The sequence below is a fragment of the Melitaea cinxia genome, chromosome 17 (genome assembly GCF_905220565.1).
Source record: "Melitaea cinxia chromosome 17, ilMelCinx1.1, whole genome shotgun sequence".
Classification (NCBI taxonomy): domain Eukaryota; kingdom Metazoa; phylum Arthropoda; class Insecta; order Lepidoptera; family Nymphalidae; genus Melitaea; species Melitaea cinxia.
In genome coordinates, this window is record NC_059410.1 from 9051671 (window position 1) to 9069047 (window position 17377).

General features: G+C 32.6%; 2 protein-coding genes across 2 annotated transcripts; one reads left to right on the forward strand and one right to left on the reverse strand.

Annotated features, from left to right (window-relative positions):
- Nucleotides 1-7029: 7029 nt before the first annotated feature.
- LOC123661864 lies at nt 7030-8510 on the reverse strand. Its single transcript, XM_045596802.1, has 2 exons — nt 8348-8510; nt 7030-7607 (listed from the first exon to the last, which is right to left on the reverse strand). The coding sequence occupies exons 1-2, from the start codon at nt 8508-8510 to the stop codon at nt 7030-7032; spliced, it is 741 nt and encodes a 246-aa protein (XP_045452758.1).
- Nucleotides 8511-10722: 2212 nt separating this feature from the next.
- Nucleotides 10723-16900, forward strand: LOC123661865. The gene is made up of 5 exons (XM_045596803.1): nt 10723-11385; nt 11455-11550; nt 12509-12854; nt 14857-15109; nt 16266-16900. Exons 1-5 carry the CDS (start codon nt 10723-10725, stop codon nt 16693-16695), a joined length of 1788 nt encoding a protein of 595 aa, XP_045452759.1. The 3' UTR covers nt 16696-16900.
- Nucleotides 16901-17377: the final 477 nt, after the last annotated feature.

The following is a 17377-nucleotide window of genomic DNA, read 5'->3' on the forward strand; positions in this document are numbered from 1 at the left end:
AATGGGAGCACATGACACGCACCACCTTTTGATAAAAAATCAAACATCGAAATCTGTACACTCAGAAAAAAGTTCTGAGGATACAGAGAAAATACATTCAAATTGAGAATCATCAAATCCCCTCATTTTTTAAAGTCGGTTAAAAAACTAGTAACATCTGTCTGATAAGAAAAAAATCTTATAAAGGTCATCTATAGGTACTTATATATAAAATAAATTAGATGAGTTTATTTTGCGATTTATGACAAATTGTAAAGGTGTACCACAGGTATAAAAATGTAAAGGCTCTCTTATAAAATTCGTTTATGCAGGATAGCCGGTTGTTGTTTTTAAGATGCAAAACACGTGATAAGGTTGTTATTATTAAAGTATTACGTGTTGTATAAAATGATAATAAAGAGTAAGTAATTAAAATTTACATTTTTAATAAATTCTTACAAATATTACAAATGCGAAAGTAACTCTGTCTGTCGCGCTTTCACGCCAAAATTACTGAACCGATTTAAATGAAATTTGGTTCACGGATAGTCTAGAGCCTGAGAAAGGACATAGGCTACTTTTTTATAGGCGTAAGGGGTTGAAAGGTGGGGATGAAAAGTTGTATGGTAGTATTGTCATTTTTAGAGCTAGAAGCTTGAAACTTATGTTTTACAAGCTTTTATTTAACTTGCAATGTATCTATGTATGTAAGTATGTTTATTCGAGTGAAATCTTGCAACTCAATTTTGAGGCGGATATCTTCAACCATTTGAGCTGAAATTTTGTATACAAGTTCAACTTGGGTGACAATGCATGGTTAACTTTGTGACGTTCATTCTAAATCCAACATGGTGCTTATCCAAGTTACGTCAAGTTTACGTTGTATTATACCGCATAACTTTTTACTGGGTGTACCGATTTTGATGATTTTTAATTTAATCGAAAGCCGATGTTTATCATGTGGTCACATTTAAATTTCATTGAGATCTGATAACAGCTTTTTGAGTCACCTTACTATATATTACATACTTACGTTGTACTACTTCGTCTTCGTCGAGTCTTCACTTCGAAGATTCCGCAATGTTTGAAAACAAAAGTCTTCGAACAATGCGTCCTGCATGTGTTAACATACGCAGCCGAGACGTGGACACTGACGAAGGGACTGGTCCACAAGTTTAGGGTCGCTCAACGTGCAATGGAACGGGCTATGCTTGGGGTTTCTCTTAAAGATAGGATTAGAAATGAGACTATCCGCGAGAGAACGAAAGTAACCGACGTAGCCTACAGAATTAGCAAGTTGAAGTGGCAGTGGGCTGGTCATTTGTGTCGCAGGACCGATGGCCGTTGGAGTAGACCGGTCCTAGAGTGGAGACCGCGTCTTGGCAAACGCAGTGTGGGACGTCCTCCGGCCCGTTGGACCGACGATATACGTAAGATTGCCGGTGTCGGCTGGATGAGGATTGCGGAAGACCGGGATGTCTGGCGCGAACTTGGGGAGGCCTATGTCCAGCAGTGGACTGCGATAGGCTGAAGTGATGATGATGATGATGAAGTGTTGTACTACTTGTCGATGTAATTGAAGTCGGTTTTTTTTTCGTTTGCGAGCAAACAGAATTATAAACATTAAAATTTTCAAACTAAGGAAATACGAGTACTCAAATCGCGACAAGTTTTTATATCATATAAATTTTGTAATATAAAGAATAAAGGATGAATGTTTGTATGGAAACATGTAAGGTATATGTGAAAATATTAGAGCTGTTCTGTTGTCCAAAATAAACAAAAAAAATATATCCAATAAATTTTGTCCAAAGTCACTATTCCACGCGGACGAAGTCGCGGGCACACCTAGTAAAACAATATAATAAAAAGATCCAAGTTTTATATAATTAAATATATTCTCGTAAAGCCATCAATCAAAATCGATTATTTGATTCGTTTATTTACCATTTTATATGGTTTTAGTCTTTTTCTTAGACTAGCAAGTCTTTTTTGTTCCTATTGTCAGAGTTATGATAAGCACTAGCTTTCGAGTAAAAAGTTAACGAAATCGGTCATACCCCATTAAAAAGATATGAGGTATAATAATTTATTATCAGCGATGAATATAGAATGTATTTCATTTTGAAAATTTTAATTTATTTCGTATAATAATGTCGCAAGTGTAGTCTAAATAGGTATTTTATTCTGTCTATGATGTATCGACCTCGGCACAAGTCTATGATTTCAAACGCAAACGAAGTTATAATATGACAAGGAATGGTTAACAATTCATGTGATTAAACTAACGATACACATCCTTATTACGAGTACAAATATATCTTATTTTTGTAATGAATGACGTGACAATGACGCAAGAAAAAGTAAACAATCATTATTAAGTAATCTAAGTAAAGAAAAACTATTGGATAAAATATTAAGTACAATTATATTTAGGCACTACTCGTCAGCGGCTATTTATATTTATCTTATTCTGCATTCAGCCTGTAACATCCCACTGTTAGGTCTCTTTCCATGTAGGAGAAGGATTGGAGCTTAATCCATCACGCTGCTCCACTGCTTGTTGGCAGATACTACGGTTTTTTTTATGATATGGACATAAATCTTTGTGAATCTTCCCAAGGTGCTTCAAACAGTGCGCGAAGTCGTTAGTACTGGACGTTATCACAAACTTCTGATAAGTATATAGCGAACGTTACTCTTGGTAGGACATTATTCGCCAATCTGCAGTGGAACAGCAAGAAAGACAGAGTGACAGGTAGAGAGGCCTTTAACCAGAAGTAAGTCTTTACAAGCTGAATCAATCAGAATCAATCAATCCACACGTGGCTTTCATGTTCATTTGGTTATTTTACAGCGACAAAGTGATGATTATAGATACTTATTGTTGTAAATATAACTTATTATTATTCTTACCTACCAAAGTAGCTTAAGAATAATATTCTTATAATAAAACAACTTTTACAGAATTTATCACGGTTCTATAAGTTTTTTAGATGCCCGACGTTTCGAATACTTTACAGCAACCATTGTCACGGGAGGACGGACACACGGGAGGTAAAACCACGATAAAATCCGAAAAAGTTGTATCATTATAATGAGTTAAATTCGCGTAAACATTAGAAAACAATAATATTTTTCCCTACCAAGAAATGTATCCTACATTCATAATTGTTGCTATGGTGTGAACGTAAATGTATTTAACTGAGCACCTCATTTCATACATAATTATGGATCATAGACGCAAAACCCACTACCATTAAATTGGTCAAAACATTATTAGCAGTTTTAGTTAGCTGGCGATGACACAGCAATGTTGCACAATGTCATCGGCGCACCCTAAGTTTAAATTATCCAATTTAAACTGTCATGGTTCATATAATTTGTATCTCTGTATTTAAATTCTAATATTCTCTTAATTTAAAAACTTTAGTCGAAAAAAGTTCCTTCCTAAACAGAGGTAAGTTTAATGCTTATTTGCTCTGCAAGGTAAATTAACTCTGTTACATTCTTCTAATGATCTCCCTCGAATCGAGAAGAGTTTTGTAAAAAAATCAAATGCTCTATTTTAGCTAATCTGTCAGTTCTAGGCGTTAGTTTTTTTTTTTTTTTTTTTGACAATTTATGTACACTAGGATAGCAAAAAGGAAATAGCTCTTATAAACAATTCTGGTACAAAGGCACTACTTATCCCATGATGGAATCTCTCCCAGTAGTCCTGCCACAGGAAACTTATAAAACAGTCGCAAAATTAGCGTTTACAATCTAAACATATAGAATATTAAAAAAATGAAAAAAAAAACTTAAACGTAAAGAAATTTTTGTGTTATAAATAGGTACTGTTTTTTTTTTTTTTTTGTACAAATAAAAGTAAAATATTAAGTTTGAAATAATTTTAATGGCATTATTTGAATTGTATTTACTTGCCAATTGTAACAAATATAACATTAAGATAAATTAATAAATAAATACCTCGTAGTTCGTACTATTTGTATTGTTTACTTGCTGTGCCCGCGACTTCTTCCGCATGGAAAAGTGACTGGACAGCATTTTTTGAATATATGTTTTGGTTTATTTTGGATTATAAGCATCGTCGTTTGGGTATTTACATGTTCAACGTGATTCTTTGAATTGGCATAACTTTTTATTTATGAACTGATTGACATGAAACAAACGCTAAATATTGTAAAGTGAAGCCTAACACAATAAATTAGTGTAAACCACATCTAAATCGGATAAACAGTTTCTGAGATGAGCGTGCACAAACTCACACAACAGACAAAAATTGTTTTGGGTACTATTTGCATTGATAAAGGTCCCAATAATATTTTTTCTCATATACCTATTTTCCATGTACAGACAGCGATCTGTTACATTTTTATTAAGTATGTGTATTGATTTCGTAATCCATCCCTTGTGCAAATTTTTGTTTTTCATGTGTGTAAGTGGTCAATACTGGTGTCAGATACTATCTCTGTCGGTTCGTTTTTCAGCTGCGAGTACTCGGTCCTGTTAGTACCTATAATATTACGTCCATGGTTTATTCTAGTTCTCTATTGCCTGTTAATGATTGATTGATTATAATCTCTATGGCCTCATTTAAATTTGAAAGTACTCTGAGAAAAAAAATACAATTATTCTCGATATTAATAGTAAATCAGAATTGCTTCGATTTTTATATTTTTTTATTATTATTTGCGATAACAAAAGCACTTTATTAGCTATAGATAGTTAAAAATTTACTGTACAATTTAAATGCGAGAAACGTTTACGTTGAGCTAGTCTGGGTACCCTCCCACAGAGCAATATCAGGTAACGAAATCGCTGACAAGCTGTAAAAAAATGGATATAATGAGGACCACAGAGATGTTGTTAAAAAAACCACCTTTCTTCGATTATTTCCAATCATTAGCCTATATCAAAACAGAATAAAGGATATAAATAGCGTTTGCTCAGAAAATAAAATAAAAATTTCTCGCCGCCCGGAAGAACTATTAGCCAATCCAAGATTTTTTAAGCCCTTATTCAAGTTTATGTGTTCTTAAATAGAGAAGATATAATAAAGTAAAAATATAAAGTGTATAAGATTTTGTTTAATTTTATATAATATTATTGTCTTAGTTTAATAGTTTAATGTATAAAAATTTGTACAGAGCGAAAGACTCGAATCCAGCTCTTAATAAATTAAAAAAAAAAAAACGCATTACCTATCACTTTCAAGCAGCGTGACCAGATTTACTAGATTTCTACTTTTTGGTAGATTTCAAGGTACCGGTAACAGTATCTATAGTCTGTTTATTTTCGCTAGGACTAAAATGACATAAGCTGTGTTGCTAGTTTTTTGCGAATAATTAATAGTGGTATGCTGCTACCGTAACTTTACGTAATTTAAAATCTAATATCGTTTTTCGGTAATAATTACAAAAATGTGTCATTAGAATTTTAGAACGTGGCGACAACCGTAATGTACCAATATAATAATAATAATAATAATAATAAAAACTCTTTATTGTACACCAAGAGTGAGCAAAAATACAAAAATAAAAACAGGAGTTAAGTACAAAAGGCGGCCTTATCGCTAATGAGCGATCTCTTCCAGGCAACCTTTGGGTAAAGGAAATGGTATATATGTAGACAGTTTAGGTGTACAGTTTTACCTAAACATATACAATATATTTAGACAAATAAATAATGTAAAAAAAAGTAAAAAAATTAAAATAAAATATATGTATGTACATGCCATATATAAATGGAAAGTTGTAATAGGCATACATAGACGTATATAAAGTTAATGAATTATTATGATAAGATTCAAAGTGAGGACAGGAGATAATATGTGACTAGATAGAAGGATTAAAATTGAAAGAAATAGTGTTTCACCGACTTCTTGAAAATTGGAAGGGATTCAACGCGTCTAATGGGCAAAGGAAGGGAGTTCTTAAGCCGAGCAGCTTGGACAGTAAATGATTTAGTATAGGAATTAGTGAAGTGGGGAGGAATTTTAAGAAGTAAACTATCATCGGAGCGAAGGCTTCGCTCATGAGACTCACTGAGATACTTAAAACGTTCACGTAGCTAAGAAGGAGTAGCAGAATTAAATATATGCAATATAACAAAGTAAGTATGTGAGTATTCCTGCGAAGGCGAATTGGGAGCCACTTGAGTTTTTTGCGAAAATCAGAGATGTGATCATATTTGCGTAAGCCAAATATGAAACGGATACATAAATTTTGAATGCGCTCAAGCTTATTAAGTTGCTCCTCAGTAATGTCAAGATAAGCAGTGTAATGTCAAGATATAATGTACCTGTATGGCTACTGTATAGATATGAGAAATGAAACACATTTATTTTCTTAAGTATTTATTAATTCCAGTAATCACATACAAATTAAGGCTATTCTCTAGATTAAGAACCATCAAATTATGAGGTTTTCGGGGTCGGAGGGTAGAGGGTGGAGGAGGAGCTACACTAGATAACACTGCCATCATTCGGAAAGCAATGGTTATGAAGATATTATGCAGATCTATCTATCTTAGTCTATGTTGTCTATGTCATTTATGTCAGTTCGTATCGTTTGTTGATCTTGCAGTCGAGATCGGTTTTACGCAATCTTGTTCGAATATAACATGTGAAATGTGAAATAAACGTGTAAAAGCTGCGGAATCCCTCTTCTTATCTTAAAACTAACTATGGATATATCCATAATATCTCCATAACCATGGGGTTCTAAAAGGTAGCAGTAGTATTGGAGGTAGCGCCCTTCCACCCTCCTTCCCCTTCTACCCCCAAAATCCTAAACTTCGATGGTTCTTAATATAAATTAATAATCAGAATCAGGCAATGACTCCGTACCTGAATGTGCTGAATTGTCAGAGTCGTCACCTACTTCAATAATAAATCTGTCGGTAATGTCGTTGAAAATATGACCTAGAGTACTCATTTTGTCTTCAACTCCAATTACATGTCTAATAGAATCTTTCCAGCGCTGGGGAGTCACTAGGTGAAGCCCTTCCTCGAAAATACTTCGTACTTCGGTCATTTTAAACGTTTTATTGTTTTTTTGCGACATGCCCCTTTACCTGAGCCAACACCAATTCAATTGGATTTAGCTCGCAATGGTATGGAGGCAGTCGCAAAATGGTGACTCTCCGTTCAGCGGCCATTTCATCGACGACACATCTCTCATGGGCTTTTTTGTGGTGCCGTGCAATTTCTATTAGTTCAGCTTTTAACATTTTGTTATCAAAGTCTATATTCTTTGACTTAAGCCACTCTTGTATTTGACCTTTACGCCAGCTAGAAGTAGGTAACGATTCCAATTTTCTGGTGTGGTACGGAGCATTGTCAATAACAAGTACTGAATTTTCTTTTAATTTAGGGAGAATATTTTTTAACCATTTTTCATATTCGTCGCTATTCATTTCCTTATGATAATCTTTTAGTCTCTTTTTTGCTTCTAAGATCATTTCTCCACCATTCACGAATCCTTCCTCGCTTCCTACATGTGACACTACAAGTCTTCTCCCTTTGCCCGAAGGCCCTTTCAACCCAGTGGTTAAACCCTCCAAGAAAGACTGTTGTTTTGATTTTATATTAGTATCCACCCAGTGTTTACTCTCGGTATGGCCTAAAATTATTAACATTTTTTCAATATAATGCACATGTACTATATATATTTAAAAAAATGTTTTCGTAATTCTGAATAAATAATTTTAAATAAATTTAAAAATAATTTTAGCAATATGGAATCGTTAAATATTTGAATATAAAATGAATTTTACTTTCGTCTATGGCTTATTAATATTGTTCATTCATTTGCTCTGTGTCACTTTACTAAACTTACAATATTAGTCTATTGCCTGTGGTCGGAAGTACGCCATATTTGTTTACTAAATAGGACTGTTCCAAAAAAATAGAATATACAAACCTTCATTAATCCATGTTTCATCCTGATAATATATAGACCGACCTTCTCTGCAGTATTGTTTTATTTGGTTCAGGTACCGACGACGCCATAAAATTATGTCTTCATGATCTATTAATGCACTGCGTCGTTTTCTAGTCATATATTTAAAGTTCAGATGCTTTAATACTTTATACAAAGTACTTCGAGACAATGACGGGTTCTGGGTCATCATTTACAGCTTCAAGAAGCTAAACATATTGAATATTATCTGATTAAGTAATCACTAAAGTCTAATAGAACTAAAAAATTAGATAAATGTTAAAATAAAAATAATAATACTACCTTGTTCAAGGATGGTGATTCATTTCTATAAAATAAATCGTGCACTTTTTAGACGTATAGCCGAAAGAGTGAAATCGTCCATTTCTCTTTATAATTTGCCTTATGTGCAGTTTTTAGACCGCTTAAATTCTCATTTTCCTTGTGATCCTTGAGCACTTTGTATAACGAATTCCTTGCTATGTTCCAAATTTCAGCTGTTTCTAAAACACATTCGTTTTTCTTCGGCGTTTCGGTTAGAGATTCTATCTTCTTTTCAGTGTAAACATATTTGTACGCGTTCATTATCATGTTTTTTTCACTTTCGGTGAAAGAAATATGCTTGTGTCTTTTTCTTGGCGAAAAGTTTTCTTGAGGCTTTAGCTGAGGGCTGATCGTCCATTATATATGGCTCAAACAAAATAACAAAACTTAACAACAACAAAAAAATAACGTAACAAAAAAACAAAACAAACAAACTCAACGAAAATGTAACAAATAACACGTGAAATCGCATATGATAACGGGCACATTCAAACACTTCAGAGATTGAAGGACGAATGCCATGTATTCAAAATGGCGCCGTGTTTTCATTTTTTATGGCATGGCATGGCGTATTCTTCAACACAAAATAAATCATTGTTGTATTTACTCAGTGTAGAGAGGAATTAAAATTAATAAAAAAAAATTTATTTGTGATGTTTCATAGTTACCATGATTTTTAAAAGATTCGTCCATTGTCGAATAATAATAGCATTATGTGGTAAAAATAAAAAGTTACGATTCATAAAACCGGTATCATTATTTCGAAAATTGACATGTGCACGTGTCAATTTAGTCCGTAGCACGTAGCAAAAAAAAAAACAGCGTATAGTAGATAAAAATTATTTGGTATATTTTGGTAGAATTCACGCTTTTCGATTATTCTGGTACTTTTTTTCTTCATAGGGCAAGCCTCTCGAAAAAATGCAAGGTATTCTTTTTTTCATCGAACAGATTGTAACTATCGCTTTCTACTATTAATTTTTCGAGAGGGAAAGCTGTTGGGGGAATCACACATGTATTGAGAAAAAAATGATTAGATAAGTTTGTCTTTAATTTTTATTTTAAAAGTTACCGATTTATCGGTGGAACTCCTGATTTAATTGGAGATGAAATACAATATAAAATGATTTTAGGGTATAATTTCCTGATTTACTCGATTTTAGCACATGAAATTTAAATTATACGAGTGTTGAGATTGTAGTACTGTTTGTATCTAAATTTAACTATACATAAATGGTAATTCTCGGAGGCATTTTATCACTTCAGCCTAGTACAGTCCACTGCTGGACATAGTCCTCCACAAGTTAGTGGCGAAAATGGCGTGAACTCATGTGTTTTTTTCCATAGTCACTACGCTGGACAGGTGGGTTGGTGACCACAGGACTGGTTTTGTTGCACCGAAGACGCTGCTGCCCGTCTTCGGCCTGTGCATTTCAATGCCATGCCATACTTTTCGGTTTAGGGTACTCTTAATCTAACCTTTTTTCAAGACGTCCCTTATTTGGTCTCGAAACGTCCGCCTAGGTCTATCCCTTCCAGCCCTTCCATCACACTTGCCTTATACACTTTTTTCGTCAATCGTTCTTCACTCATTCTCTCGACATGGCCAAACGTCTTCTTTCAGACCACAACGTTTCCTTATCTATTTCTTATCCTGTCACTCAGTTTAACTCCTATCATACTTCTTAACGCTCTCATCTCAACTTCATTTATTCTGCTTTTATGTTTCTTCTGTCATACCCAACTTTCACTTCCGTACATGAGTGTCGGAACCCCCTCATACACAGCCAAACGAGCCTTGTTAGACACCTTCCAACTGCTCATAAAGGAGTGCAAAGCTTCATTCACCCTGTTTCCTACATTCACTCTTCTTTCAATATCACTCTCACATTTTGCATCTCTTGTAAACTTTGAACCCAGATACACAAACTCATTCACCTGTTCAATTTGTTCATCTCCAATCATGATATTGCAGTCTGTTACTGCCTCATCTCTTTCAAACACCATCACTTTCGTCTTCTTTACATTCATCTTCATTCCCTTTCTTTCAAAAGCTCCACTCATAACAGTTACCATCTCTTGCAACTCCTCGGCCGAAGAGGCAAGTAATACTTGGTCATCAGCATAGAGAAGACATTTGACGAGTAATTCATTCATTGTATTTTCTCGTTCTCCTTTGGTAGAATTTAGTACTTCTTAACTTCCATTAGCAGTAGATTCGTTAAATAAAATCTGGTCACATTGCTTTCAAGTTTCACTTATCAAAAAAAAAAAAAGTTTCACTTATCAGTTGGCGCCGTTGGCGGGAATACCTACATTATAAAAATAAGTATACTTAAAAACCGTGGCCAATTAAAATACGTTACGAATTACATTTATACAATTCTGATTTACTTATGTACCGTTACAAATAACGCGAAATAACTTCAGTTCAGTGTCTTATCATTGAGTAGCCTACAGTTACAGTTTTAAAATGGATAAATATTCACCCATTGTTTTAAAAACACTTCAAGAATTGCTTCCACCATCCGTATTTAGTGAATTAGTTTGCTTTACTTTTTACGATGAACATCCAAGGGATACAAGAACGATAGACCTCACTGTATGCTGCAAAAGAGGTGTGGTACAAGAATTTTATAAAAGAGAATTAATTGACTCCATACTAATACAAAACGTTGCTAAAGTAGAAGAAATAGAACTGGTAAGAAATACTAAATGTGAAATTTTTTATCTCGTGGCAGCCAAACATGAAATTATCATTTTGTCTAAAAGAGAAAAACTTGAGGTCCACAAAAGAATTACTGATGTACAAACATATGCGTTTAACGATGTAGAATGTAAGGGTCAAGCTTCACTTAGAGTAACTGTAACAGACGATGCTCTTCCTGTAGTTTATAATGAAAACTTTACCATGTCGAGAGATAGAATACTAAGTACAGACAAAGTTCTTTCCGACGAATCCCTGGCTCTGTTGAGGGAATTAATGATGAAATTAACTGAAGTTGAATATTCTTCAAATTGTAATGAAAACACCTTAAAAAAATATTTAAAATTAAGACAAGAGACTGCATTTAATATGTATCAAAGGACAGAAATCGATTCTGAAGAATCTGTCATTAAACTAGATCCAAATAAGGTAACGTGAAATACTTCTTAATATTGTTATATATTTTAATAATGGACTAAATGGTTTACATTTTCGTAGATATCGGATCTCTTACAAGTATCTATAAAGCCTCTAAAAGTTAAATGCTGTAACAAAAAAATTATTATAATATCAAGCTTACACAATAGAAATGAAGTGTAAGTATTCAATTTCCATTTAAATAGTAACATGTGTGATGTAATGTACATGATTGCCTTATCATAATAATTGTGTTTGCAGGCAAACGGAGAAAAACCGATTTCAATTATATGGTCAAGTAATACAATGTAGGTAGATAAAAAAATTGTCAAGTAAATATGCATTATCAAAGATTATTCCAAAAGTTGTAATCAGATCTCAATGAAATTTAAATGTGACCACATGATAAACATCGGCTTTCGATTAAATTAAAAATCATCAAAATCGGTACACCCAGCAAAAAGTTATGCGGTTTTTCGAGAGTTTCTCTCGATTTCTCTGGGTCCCATCATGAGATCCTGGTTTCCTTATCATGGTACCAAACTAGGGTCTAACTAACAACTAACTTTCCAACAAAAAAAAGAATTATCAAAATCGGCTCAAAAACGATGGAGCTATCCCTGAACATACATATATATATATGGTTGAATTGAGTAACCTCTTCCTTTTTTGAAGTCGGTTAAAAAATTATACACATATATTAATGTGTTTGATCAACATAAAGGTAAGGAGTATTGTTAATATCCAGAGTAAAGCATTATTCTATAAAATATTCATATTTGATTTTTAACAGACTGTATTTTTTATGTGTAATAACTTTTTATTATTTATTTATTTTTTTATTTATTTATTACTTCTTGCATACATATAATTTACTTTTTACTTGATATCTGTGTGTTTTGACGATTTATTTTTTAATCAAATGCTGGTGCTTGTTATGTGGTCTCATTAAACTTTTATCAAGATCTGATGAGTACTTTTTGAGCTATCTCTTATAATTCATATTTACTTGATTATTTTTTGTCTACCTGCACTGTATTATTTGTCTATGCAGTTGAAGTTGGTCTTTTTTAGTTTGCGAGCAAATACAAATAGATTATTGGCTTCACTAACTTGAACAGTTGCATGTCAATAGCTTTTTAATCTTTTTTTTTATAGGCTGATCTCAGAAATTACTGTCCTACTTCACCAGACAAATAAAAAATCATTAGATTATACAACAAAAGTATTTAATGGGATATCTACATCTCCTTATTGGGAGGAAGTAAATTCAGAAATCGGTGTAGATACAATTTCCACAATAACAGCCGTTGTGGATTTAAAAGAAATAAGAAACAGCACAATAAAAAGTATCAATTTTGATGTTGTTATTTCTTTTAAGAGAGGGGAAAAGAATTATTTACTGCCATTGGGAACTGTAGAAATTTCAGCTCTGGATTTTACAGGAGAAAGTTTTGATGTTTTAGCAGATGAAGAAGAAGGTAATTTACTTTCTAGTAATAATATATTAATTACTAACTGTGCCCGTTACTTTGTCGGCATGGAATTTAAAAAAAAATATTGTTCAGTTTGTAGTTACAAAAGAAATAAATATCTATAATTTAATAAATAAAAGTAGTCTTAGTTACTCCTTATTAGATCAGCTATCTGCCAGTGAAAGTCCTGTCAAGTACGGTCCAGCCATTTCAGAGATTAGCCAGAACAAACAGACAGACAAAAGTTGCAAAAAATGTTATTTTGGTATATGTACTGGCATAAATCCATATGCATTTAGTAAAAATCGGTTATGTACGATTTTTATTTTTGTGTTACCCACAATTAGGAATTCTAAACATTTTTGAATATCATATCAAAAATTGACCGCTCCAGCGGGATTCGAACCCGCGTCTTCGACATACCGTGTCGACGCTCTAGCCAATTAAGCTATGGAACGATATACCACTAGAGCGAAACTTTTGATATGATGATTTTTACTTTCGGTTTAAGCGAACCGTGGCGCCGTCTATAGTGAGTTCTTTACAGAGACTCGTAACTATTCAAAGTTTCATATTACAATGAAAATCTTTGACAGGAGACGACACCATGCTATTTTTAATATGTACGATTTTTATTTTTGTGTTACCCACAATTAGGAATTCTAAACATTTTTGAATATCATATCAAAAATTGACCGCTCCAGCGGGATTCGAACCCGCGTCTTCGACATACCGTGTCGACGCTCTAGCCAATTAAGCTATGGAACGATATACCACTAGAGCGAAACTTTTGATATGATGATTTTTACTTTCGGTTTAAGCGAACCGTGGCGCCGTCTATAGTGAGTTCTTTACAGAGACTCGTAACTATTCAAAGTTTCATATTACAATGAAAATCTTTGACAGGAGACGACACCATGCTATTTTTAATATGTACGATTTTTATTTTTGTGTTACCCACAATTAGGAATTCTAAACATTTTTGAATATCATATCAAAAATTGACCGCTCCAGCGGGATTCGAACCCGCGTCTTCGACATACCGTGTCGACGCTCTAGCCAATTAAGCTATGGAACGATATACCACTAGAGCGAAACTTTTGATATGATGATTTTTACTTTCGGTTTAAGCGAACCGTGGCGCCGTCTATAGTGAGTTCTTTACAGAGACTCGTAACTATTCAAAGTTTCATATTACAATGAAAATCTTTGACAGGAGACGACACCATGCTATTTTTAATATGTACGATTTTTATTTTTGTGTTACCCACAATTAGGAATTCTAAACATTTTTGAATATCATATCAAAAATTGACCGCTCCAGCGGGATTCGAACCCGCGTCTTCGACATACCGTGTCGACGCTCTAGCCAATTTTTTAGCAAATTTTCGCTTAAACCGAAAGTAAAAATCATCATATCAAAAGTTTCGCTCTAGTGGTATATCGTTCCATAGCTTAATTGGCTAGAGCGTCGACACGGTATGTCGAAGACGCGGGTTCGAATCCCGCTGGAGCGGTCAATTTTTGATATGATATTCAAAAATGTTTAAAAATCGGTTATTTTAATATTAGAAACAGACGCTCAAATTGCATTTATTTGTATAGAAGATGTATAGGTAACTTGTTCTGATGTAACTACATCAGCTTGCCTTAAAGAATAATTTTGTTACATTCAAATTCAGTTGCTACTGAGGTAGGTAGGACACAGTACAAAGTGTCTTGCTCAAAATCTGTAGCAACCTGACAGAAAATACCTCGACCTTACAAAAGATCACAGCTAAGTACAAACAGTGCTTACAAGCACTGTAATGTTCCTTTGGTGAGTAAGGTCACCAGAGCTCCTGGTTGGATTGAGGTTAGTGTCATTAAGGTAGGTTGGGTACTTTAAAAAAAAATCTATTTTGGTTTTTTAATACTTTAAATCTTAAGTTAGTCAAATGAGTTTGTATTCTAAATTTCTTTTTAGTATTGATACTTTTATTAAACCATTTTGTTTTGTCTATTTCAGAAAAATGTATTATGATGTTGGCATTGCTAAGTACTTCAAAAAGAGTAAATCTTAAGCTTAGACATATAAAACAACCTGATGAAAATGTGACAACATTGTCAGATATATTTTGCACTTATTTGAAAATGGAATCATTGGATATTGAAAATGTTGTTATACATAAAAAATCTCCTCATCATATCCTCTACGGTGTAATGGTTGTTTTCGAAGAAAGTACTGATCCTTTAGTCATGAATTTTCAAGTTTATTTTCGGTAAGTTTTATATTACAGCAAATATTACATTAATTTTAAATTATTGTCTGAAGAATTACTCGTTTAAATAAATGAACATCTTACACTATGGGAGCCTGTTGGATTGTATATAGTATTTAATATACACAACTGTATTCAGTGTAGCATTTACAATCTTAAATTTTTAAGAGATAAGATTTGTAGTCTACCTTTGATAGATTTGATAATTTATTAGTAGATTGTGACAATTATAAATGATTCAGTATATTAATGGTTGGATTCAAATTTAATTAAATCCTATTAAAGATGTTTTTACAAATAAATCAAAATCAATTATTAATTAACTTATTAAAAACATAATTTTAATTTGTAAAATGATGATTCAAAAGTGCTTTTGAAGATTTTGAATTGTTTGTTATGAATGAGGATCAAAACCGTGACTAACACAGTCATAGTTGAAATAATTACCATGTCCACCAATACATTTGATAATTTATTAGTAGATTGTGACAATTAGAAATGATTTACTATAATGGTTGGATTTAAATTTAATTAAATTCTATTAAAGATATTTTTACAAACAAAACAAGAAATCAGCTATGTGGGTAGGATGATTAAAATCATGACTGACTTGTAAAATGGTAAATTTATTCTTGATATCGTAGAAAATATCGTAAGAAATACTGTTATGTATTAAATCAGTTCATAAATATAGTACATTCGTGTTTTTTTTTTATGTGACTAGGTTGTAACAAGCTTACGGCTCAAATGGTCCCAATCCTCTCAGGAGCTCTGGTCATCTTACTCACCACCAGAACACAAGACTGCTTAAAAGTAGTATTATTTAGTTGTGATCTTCTGTAGTCTGTGTGCTCCAGATTTTGAGCAATATATTTTCTGCTGCACCCTACCTCAGTTGTTATTCGCTTAAGTCAATAGTTAAATCATTTATTAGCTTTTACATATTATAGGGATTATTTTTTTTACTTTTACATAAAAACTGCTATATTTTACTTTTATTTCTTATGAATAATATCAATTTAGGAGTTACACATCTTTAAAGATAATCCTGAAAAGGTTTCTGTACAAGCTTGATCCATATTTAATGTAATTTTAAGCATCTTTATAATTAAGGAAAAAATATGGAAATTTTAATGGTTTGTTTGTATATTTTCAGGTCTCAGTGGCAGGTACTTGCACTAATTAATTATATGTATGATGTAGTTCCTTACAAAATAATAGTAACTACTCCAGAATACAAATTGACTGGTATTACTAATGATCTCATAAATTACAAAGACGTATCTAAGGTAACAGAAACACATCTTAGTAGTGAAATTGTGAAGGAATGTTCATTATCATTACTAAAACAAGCACAAATGGTTAAAGAATATTTTAAAAAATGTACCCAAGTAATGTTAGAGAGTGAAGATATTGATATAAGAAATAGAACGGACTTGTATACAGATTTGTTTGCACAGGGCTTGACAAAGTATGTGGAATTTAGAAACCGAGTCTTAGAGGAGTCTTTTTATTTTATTAAACTTTTAACCCTTAATAAAAAACCTGTGCGAGGTAATTCAAATCTTTCAACAAATGATGACTAATTTTGCCTCATAGTTGAAAAAAAAAACAAATAGTATTGAAATAATTTATTTATGTAAAAGTGTCAATGTCAGACTTGTGAATACTTATAAATAACCTTATAAACAAAATTACGAAATAAATTACTCATAAAATAAATATATTTTGAAGGAATACTAATTGTAAAGAGAGCATTTACAGAAATAGATATTATTGTAAATATTGTTACCTAATGTTGTCTTACCAAGAATTATATTGAGCATTTATATTTATAACTTAATTATTTTTTTACTATATACTTAAAATATTAGATAATTTAACAATAAAAAAATATATATTTCAAACCTAAAGTTATTTCAAATTAAATACCCGATTTACTCCTGTTATTAGCACCATTTGTCAGCTGTGAACAAAGTAAATTAATGATAATAATCGTTATTAATAAAATACCCATAACCAAATAAATAACGTTGAGGACAAACAATTAAGAACAAAAAGGTATAATATTTTACATAAACTTAACTATAAAACTATAGTTTACTTAAAAAGGAATTAGTTAATTTTACTGTGTGGCTACTGTATCAAAGAATGTAGCCAGCCCCCTTCCCGTGGCTGTCGTAAGAGGCGACTAAGGGATAGCATCATTCCACTACCACCTTGTTGAAAGTGGTTAAAATAAAATAAGTAGTAGATATACCTAAGTTA